At 42.7% G+C, this 9,261-nt stretch overlaps 1 protein-coding gene across 1 annotated transcript; it reads left to right on the plus strand.

The window, feature by feature from the left end:
* The first annotated feature begins 1,593 nt into the window (after nucleotides 1-1,593).
* On the plus strand, nucleotides 1,594-8,621 carry LOC134861730 (zinc finger MYM-type protein 1-like). The gene is made up of 3 exons (XM_063879156.1): nucleotides 1,594-3,517; nucleotides 3,651-5,751; nucleotides 8,441-8,621. The coding sequence occupies exons 2-3, from the start codon at nucleotides 3,686-3,688 to the stop codon at nucleotides 8,619-8,621; spliced, it is 2,247 nt and encodes a 748-aa protein (XP_063735226.1). The 5' UTR covers nucleotides 1,594-3,517; nucleotides 3,651-3,685.
* The last annotated feature ends 640 nt before the right edge of the window (nucleotides 8,622-9,261 follow it).

The following is a 9,261-nucleotide window of genomic DNA, read 5'->3' on the forward strand; positions in this document are numbered from 1 at the left end:
AGGGAAGTTATTACTTGACCATATAATTAAATAAGACTTACGATACATTTCTACAATATAAAGTATGTAAATGCACACTGCAATAACCCTAATCATGATACGGTTTCTCTTAAGGTAAAAATAAGGCTGATGCTATAAGCAGTTTATATTCAACAATGCTATTTGGACCTGGTTGTCAAATAGCAAACAATGCTATTTACACCCGGGTGTCTATGGTCAACGATTTTATTCGCACCAGGCTGTAAGTAATTGTAAGTGTGGCGAGGTTAGAAAATAACTAAAATCAAAATGATAAATCAGAAGTAAATCAGAAGTACTTTTTTATATAAAGCTAAAAGAGTTGCCGACAACGCCACCTAGGCTTAAAAAGCCTACACAGGTTCTTTAAAATCAGGGGTGAGTAGGGTTAAAAACCACAAATCCAATAAATCTTAACTACTGTTTATTATGTTTAAAAAGGTAAATGAAAAGCCCAAGCCCAAACAACAGTCCATGCAACAGCACACTTAAAAGATTAAGGAGTGTCTCCAGGGTCCAGTGGTTTGTGTTAAAAAGTATTTAAATAAGGCTAAAAACTTAGGCTAAAAAGTTCTACTTAAAACTGTTAAAAGGCCAAGGTTTAAAAATGCTGGGAAGGTAACAGACGGGTACGTCGCGACGGCTCCGTTGCTCGCGTTGAAAGTTGAGAAAGGTTCAACTTTTCAAGCACGGAAGAGCCAGCCAATCAAATCCTGCGTATGCAAATATGCTAGTACAAGTGCTAGCCAATCAAACCGCGTGGTATGTAAATATGCCAGAAAAATTATAAAAACTGTAGGGGATCACCCGGTCTTGTACGATCAGTCCCTGTACACATGCAGGGACACAAACAGGAGGAACCAGGCGTGGAGAGAGGTGGCAGAGACACTGGTTGAAGCTGGTTCGCCTGTTTGGGGAGTTTATCCAGTGACCTTCGTTTTAACATGGAATGGACAGCTAGCAGGTATATACAGTATATTAAGCTAGCATGGCATGTTGCATACAATCGCGCCATAGACTTTAATGCCATAAATCTTCATCATATAAATCCATTTTCGCAATAACCGAGCTCTAAAAAGCCGGCTTTTTTGCATTGAGTGTCCGGAGGTGGGAGATTAATTTGATTGGTTGTCGGTCGCGTTAACCCAAAGCGCCAGATACGCCTTGGCAAGCCTCAACGCAACCGAACCATGTGAACGCTTCGTTACTGGAGCTGCAGGCTACAATCCACATCTGCTGTTTCTGATGTGCTGTGCCGCTCACATCTGACGTCTTAGCCACGCCACTTCGTCCTTCCTGGATTTCGCGGTAGGCCTACTTCTTGCCTTGCTGTGACTTCCTGCCTCTTCTTCAGTCGGGCTGCGCTTCTCTGCGTTCTCTCCTGCCTTCTTGACTTCCTGCCTTGTTCTGTCTGCCTGCCTCCCTCTTGTTGCTTTATGTGCTGCGCTCCTCACACTCCCCTGTCGCACATCCCGCTTATTGCTGCCGTTTCGTGGTGGGAAGTACAGGGGCAGTAGGGAATTTAAAATACATGGCTACTCGCACGATAAGAAACACAGCAATCACTGGCGTAAAGTATACCCCCGCAGCCCCCGCGAGGCGGGGGGGCCCCGGCCCCCCTCATATGAGAACGGGCCCCCTACCTCTATACCCCAAAGCGGCCGCCGACAGCATGTTAGATTTCTACTAGAGCGGCCGCGGCCGGCCGCAATTTTGAAAGACACTACATGAAATAATACTGCGCCAGTGGATACATGAACAACTTACTTTTATTTTGAAACCCGGAAATTGGGTGTGTTGTCATTGACTTTTCTGAAGTATTTCTTAGCTAAACCTCGCTACTGACTGTGACTGATCGCCTGAAGATTACAGTGTTTCAGATGCCGTCGTGGCTAGCAATCAGAGCAGACACATCTCTTCTCACAGGATGAGACCGTATTTTTGTGCACCAATGATGACAAATCATCACGTTTGTATGGCAGTGATGTAAGAAAAGTCTAAATAAAAAATACCTATTCAAAATAGTAATATTAGTATCCTCCTGTTTGCTCTGACTAGCTAAAGTCTTCGTATGTCGCAGAAGTGTTGGTTTATAACTAGCACAGCCTCATCGTTCTCTAAATTGGTAAGACATCGCCAGATCAACGACATTTGAATGGATTGTAAACCCATGGCACTTTTATGTTCAGAGATATGTAACATTTAATTATTGGTCTGTATGGGACGTTCAAAAAAGCTAATTTTCGCGTTACCGCTTATGGAAATGTCTGTCACTTCGTGACTTTCGCAACCTCCAAAGCAAGCTCCCGCGTCTGTGGGTGAAAGCTATTTTGTGCACAAGTAACAACGATGGTAATCAGATGTGTTTTCTGTTTATGAAAGTCTGAAGAAACGTATTTTAAAATGTTTTATCGTTCGTCATCTCACTTTTCATGCCTAGTTTGCCAGCAAACTTGCTAGCTTGTCTTGTATTTACTTGTCTTAGACTGAGGTAATATTAGTCTGATGAGTTCGAGGTTGATACTAGCTAGCTATTGAATGCATCAGCCTCATCGCTTACTAAACTGATCATATTTAGATAAATGTATAGATAAACATGTATAGTTAAAAAAAACTGTGAAAATGAGTCACTGTTTCATTCTCACTTCTAATTATTCTTCGTTTGTGTCTACTAGTACAAGTTATTCAAATACTCTCCATTCTTTTTTTTTAGCTGTAAGCTCATTGTAAAAGCAGTAGCTGTGTTGTATACAGCTTTCCCGGGCCGCTAGGGGGGGCCCGTGTTCGTCTCCCGATATGATTCAATGCACGAAATATGCGATCTAATATTACGCGCCATTTCACCGCAGAAATGAAGCGCACCAGAGAAAAAAGTGGTGCTCAAAAGCGACAAAACAAAAAGAAAAGAGATGAATTTACATCCACACTGCCCAAAATTTCATCTGTTTTTGGGAGAGTGCAGCCTAACTCTCCACTTCAGGATGCACAATCAGGTAGGGTCGTGGAAAAAAAAAACTAGCGCAGTTACAGTAAAACGAGGCAGTGGCCTGAGGCAGCCTCTAGCCTCCACTAGCCTCCATGCAAGCTAAGCATCAAAGTTACGTTTTGTATTGAAAAGAAGTAAATAACATGTGACAATTAAACAAAGAGAAAAAAATACTTAAGTAAAACGTCTAATTGTTTCTCTCATTTAAAACGCAAGGGAATTGGATTTTCATCCATCCGTCCAGAAATGTCTTAAGCTAACATGTAGGCCCCTACAGCTCCCTCGTAGGCGTCTGTGTTAAAAACTTGCGGAGAATTTGTGACATGGCCGTGAGAACCCAAAATAAGTTCTGAAATGCAATCGGACTCTTCAAAGGGTTAGCAGCAGACGAGGAGGGAGGGATCGCTGCGCATCAGACAGACGCTGAAATCACAGGCGCATGCCCTTCTGCATCGGATGAGGAAGATGCCGTGCATCGGGTGGCTGCTGATGGCAGAGATAGGCATACCGCAGGTGAGGCTCTGGCTGTGCCGTTGACTCTTCTTCATAAAGACAAAGCATCAAAGTTGTTGTTTTTTATTATTGAAAAGCAGTAAATAGCCTGTGGCAATTAAATAAAGAGCCTGAAAAGACGCTGAAATCACAGGTGCATCGGATGAGGGAGGAGATGCCGTGCATCAGATGGCTGCTGATGACAGAGATGCGTGTACCGCAGCCGCAGGTGAGGAAGATGTCTCTGGATGTGCCGTTGACTCTTCTTCAACTGAGGGAGAGACCATTACGGGGCCTGAAGAAGAAATCCGGGACAGCGAGAATGTTGGGAGTGGGACTTCTTCTGATCTTGAATGCGCTGTTGATAGGCCTTCTGATCCTTACCCTAGTGACAGGGCTAATTTCCCTGTTGACATCTCTGACAGTGATGTTAAGAGATCGATTATAAAGCAGGGGCCATGCAAATACGAAGGCCCCTATCCGAGGGATGCTAGAGGCAGGTGCTTTTCTAAAGAGTACTATAACCGTGTGTCCAAGAAAGGTACACAGATATCACGCAAATGGTTGTGTTACTCTCCTAAAATGGATCGTGTGTATTGCCAGTGTTGTTGGTTGTTTGGTGACAGAACGTCTGTGGGCCATAATTTGGCATGGACAACCGGGATTAATGACTGGCAAGGTCTTTCGCGGAAGATCAGAGAGCACGAACATGCCCGTTGCCACTTGTCAGCCTGTGTTGTGTATGATACATGGCAGCAAAATGTAACCATCGACGAAAGGATTTCATCTGATTTCAAAAGTGAGGTTAGTTTTTGGTCAGATGTTTTAAAAAGGATTGCTGACGTTACATTAACCCTTGCGTCCTGTAACTCCGCTTTCCGTGCGCACCACGAGAAACTAGGAGAAATCAATAATGGAAACTTTCTGGCCCACATCGAACTCCTTGCGCGTTACGACCCCGTGTTGGAGAAGTTGATCAGAAGTAAAAGTAAAATCAAATACTTAAGCCCAAAAATTCAAAACGAGATGATCTCAATCATGGCACAAACTGTCTTAGACGAAATAGTGAAAGAAATCCATGAGGCAGAATTTTATTCGGTCATATTAGACACAACACAAGACATTTCCAAAGTGGATCAGCTAAGCCAAGTGCTCCGCTATGTCACGATTCCTAAAGATGACAATGATGTGCCCTCAGACGTGCAAATTCACGAGAGTTTCATGGGTTTCCATTCAGTCCACGACCAAAGCGCACACGGCTTAGAAAAAATTATTCTCGAGCTGTTAGAGATGAAAGGAATCTCGGTCAATAAATGCAGAGGACAGGGATACGATGGCGCAGCCACAATGAGCGGGGTCTACTCTGGCTTACAAAAAAGAATCTCGGATAGGGAACCAAATGCAATGTACGTTCATTGCGCTTCTCACAATCTAAATCTAGTTTTAAACGATGCGTGCCAGAATGTGGCAAAGGTGAGAGCGTACTACGATACAGTAGAGAAACTGTATGACTTCTTCAGCGCAAGCATTAAACGTTGGGAAATTTTGGAAGTGCAGTTCAAAGTGGCAGGGCAGCCAACTCTTAAACGTCTATGCCCGACACGTTGGGCATCCAGAAATGATGCGGTGCGCGCCCTTCGGTTTCGTTACCCAGACGTAATGAAAGCGCTCACTAAAATATCCCTGCTGTCCAAAAAACCCAAAGAACGCGCGGAGGCCACTGGTCTCAAAGCCAGCATGGAAAATTTTGAATTTGTGTTTCAAACGGTCATACAGGGTAAAATTCTTGAGTCAGTCCACATTGTTTCCCAACATCTCCAAAAACAAAACGTGGACATACTACAGGCAAGCCAGTATCTCTCAAGTGCGTCTGACAGCCTTGCGTCACTCAGAGGTGAATATGACAGCCTCAAAGAAGCTGCCCAAGACCTGGCCAAATTGTGGGGTATCTCTCCTGTATTTCCCGAGAAACGCAACAGGCGTACGAAAACCTATTTCGACGAATTGTGTGAGGACGAAAGGCTTACGAATGCAGAGGAGAATTTTAAAGTGTCGGTCTTCTACGCCACTTTAGACATAGTCGTTGCGCAGGTGGGTCGCAGGTTTGAAAGCATGCGAGAAGTGGCACGAAGGTTTGGGTTTTTACGCCCCGAGGAACTCATCTCGAAATCCGATGGTGAGTTATATGCATCAGCAAGTACTCTGGCTGCGCAATATAATGACGACTTATCTGCTGATTTTCCTGATCAGATCCTGTCATTTAGAAGCGCATTACTAGGCCTACCCGCTCTAAAAGAAATTGAACGTGGTGGGGTACAAGATTTGGCACGCACTCTCTTTGTGAAACACAGTTCCATATTGTCCAGTCTGCCTGACGTTGCCACAGCTATAAAATTGTTCTTGACCATACCCGTAACCGTTGCAACAGCAGAGAGGTCGTTTTCTAAACTAAAATTGATAAAAACATACTTGCGAAGCACTATGTCGCAAGATAGGCTACGGGGCCTAGCCATCATTTCTATAGAGAACAGGCGCGCTCGCAAGTTAGATTTAAACGGTGTGGTTAGAGACTTCGCTCATAGGTGCGCTAGGAGGAGTGCCCACATATACTCGTATCCAAAGATGTAAATGCTCTGTTTATCATCATTAATGTTACTTTTATTGCTGACTGTTGTTGCTGACTGTTTCATTGTTAGAATTATATGTAATAAATGGATTGGATAGCCTACTCTGTGTACAGAATATTAATGGGTTAACAAAACATCTATATAGGCCTATGGATTAAATGGGCATGGGATGTCAGGGGCTGAGTTGCAGCATCTTTTTCACTATTTTATGCAATCAAAACACACACACACAGGCCTATATATATATTAGGATATATATATAAAGAGAGAGAAGTAGGAGTAGGCTAGTAGTAAGGAGGCCGTGGCAGGTGGCGGTGGGGGGCCCCAGTCTAAGTACCTGCAGGGGGGCCCCAAGTGCTTGTGTTACGCCAGTGAGTTGGGTGTAACGTGTTACAAAAGTAACAGAGTTACAGTAATGCATTACTTGCTGTAACGCAGTAATATAACGCATTACTTCTGAAATGACCATTCTCAGTAACGCAGTTACAACACATTTTAACCCGAAATGATGTGGTGTTTTGTTTTTAAGAAATCACAAACATCGCGAGACATTCCGACACCAGAGAAATAATTGTGCAGGTAGAATAGTAACTCAGTAAGTCTGTTTACTATTGGTTCAGAGAGCTGCAGAAATAGACTCACAATGCAAAGCTGCAGGCTCACAATGCAGAGCTGCAGGCTCAGAGAAAAGAAAAGAGAAAGACAGGAGCGCTCGCAGGCCGAAGCAACAGAAGGTAACTTTCTCTGGTCTGCTGCTTGATCCCCAAGAAGTTCAGAGACTCGTGGCAGAGTGTTGAAGATCTGCAGCCTCTGTCCTCTGTGGAATCGCCTGCTTTTAGAAAGCTTGTCAGCCAAATCCCCGTTAACACACCAATGACAAGGTGAGCTAACGTTGAATAGAGACTCGTTCATATACAGCAGGTCACAGGGCCGTACAGAGGCTCCACTAACATGTTGTTAATAACACACAGAGACGTCATGTTACCGGTATCACATATTATTCAGCCCACTTAAACGGAGCATACGTTTAATTTCAGCATACTGCCAGAGATAGCTTTAATTATTGAGCTGCAATAAACTACATTTCAGCATTTAAAGCCCTACTGTTGAGCTTATTTTGGTAAAAAAAAAAAAGTCAGCACGAAGCATATTGTAAACCCAACAGGAGGTTTTCCATCTTTTTTGAATATTTAACTTTTGCCATTTTTGCCCTTTTCTGCATCTGTGCTAAAACCATCAACTCATAGTTTTATTACGATCGACTCAATCCAATTTGGCCAGTACCATCAGAAGAATTGGAGAATCAAAAGTTCTCAAATAGTTTTTGCAATATCGATACGATCTTGCAGTGGCGTGGCGGTGAAAAACATCTCACCCCAAGAAACAGGAAGTAGCTGGCCATATTTAGTCCTAAAATTAACAAATCTCCCATCTGCACTACCTGGACACATTTGTATCACTGGCACATGATTTAATCCACGTATCTTAATGGCTTGATTTGCTTTATAAAGTGTAAGGATGTATCCTATCTCATGAGGAGGAAACCTTGGATTTGATTTGATTATCAATCAAAAATTGTTTCATTGAATGTTCATTGAAGTCCTTAATTCCGTTTTTTGTTCTAACAGATACTTACCTGTACATCATTTTAATGATTTAGTTTTTGTTTTATTATCCTGTGTGAACACACTGTCCTGTTTTTCATTCTTATTCTGTTGCCGCTTCAACCACTGAATTTCCCCACGGGGATTAATAAAGGTACATCTTATCTTATTTTATCTTATCTTAAATGATCTCATAATCTTTCTCTATCTCTGGACACGTCATATTTTCTGTTTTTCTGCTTTTCAAGCTTTTACTAGATGTAAATACATCTTTCAAATGTTGTGAAAAAAGGAAAATGGCAGCATGACCAGTAGGACTCGTGCTCAGTCACATTGAGTCTAGGCGTAGCACAAACACTGCATTAAATCCTAAAAGAGAATAAAGTAAGAGAGCAGCGGCAGACATGTTTTTCTTCTTTTCTCAGAAACTTTAAATAACAACATTGCAAATATCTTCTGCTTTAATCTTGGTTGATGCTATCACGCTGATGGAGTTATTAACCTTTACAGGCCTGGTAGCACCAAGAGGCGGCGGCCAACACATCCTAGCATTCATATCTGAGGCCTGCCCTCATTCGGTGGGTGAATGCAGATATGCGGAGTCGCAATTCTATCACACACACACACATACGGTGGTACAATCACATTATTCACTGTGTGCTCCATAAGATGACACATTTTCACATCATGGCGCTCCTTTCTTACCCTCTCAGCAGAAACATGGCTGGGGGAGGAGATGTGAGCAGCGATGATTTCTCTGGCTTGGATGGTCACATCCTCCCCCGCAAAGTTAATACCCCAGCCTCAGTGCAAGTGGAGCGGGGCCAGATCCCAGATCAGTACACTGGGCTCGACTGTAGCCAGGCACCGAGGATCAATGCATCACCTAAATAAAACCTTATATGTAAGCCTTTTTAAAATAACCCTGTGTGATGTGTGATTAAAGACACAGGAAGCTCCACTTTTAAAGGTCATTAGACTTTGTAAGGTTGGACAATTTGCTAAATATTAGGCAGGGACCAAAGCTAATTTATGAATACCTACTGAGAAAGTAGGAAATCCTCACAAAGAGGGACCGCCTTTCCCAGAATCCTTTTAGATAAAAGCAGCAGAAAAGGTCACACTCAAATTGGGGTTTAATGTCCCTGACCGTGTTATCCAGCATGAGCTGTACAGATTCAAATGACATGGTGCTGCAGAGATTAGATAGCGACCACAGTTCACACCAAACAAACAATTTAGGCCAAACAGAAAAATCCAGAAGATTACATGTGTACATGGAGGATGGGCCAGCATGGTCCACATGGTAGTCCTATTGTGAACCCCAAAGTTGTGTGTTAGACATGTATAGTACATGTCCCTACACTGAAAAAAAGGCTGTTGGATTCACATGATTTTAATATGTTCATATTGGTTGCACATATTAAAATCATGTCTACTTAAAACTGTTCCATTATGACAATTACTCACAATTATTTCATGTCAAAGGAACATGACCTTTTTATGTTCATTTGAATATTTCCTTTAATGTTAG

The sequence above is a fragment of the Eleginops maclovinus genome, chromosome 3 (genome assembly GCF_036324505.1).
Source record: "Eleginops maclovinus isolate JMC-PN-2008 ecotype Puerto Natales chromosome 3, JC_Emac_rtc_rv5, whole genome shotgun sequence".
NCBI classification, from domain to species: Eukaryota; Metazoa; Chordata; class Actinopteri; order Perciformes; family Eleginopidae; genus Eleginops; species Eleginops maclovinus.

Coding starts and splice junctions, on each gene's coding strand:
- LOC134861730 (XM_063879156.1), top strand. CDS start 3,686: ATGGCTGCTGATGACAGAGATGCGTGTACCGCAGCCGCAGGTGAGGAA. Junction 5,752..8,440: donor GATTTTCCTGATCAGATCCT/GTCATTTAGAAG, acceptor TTACCCTCTCAG/CAGAAACATGGCTGGGGGAG.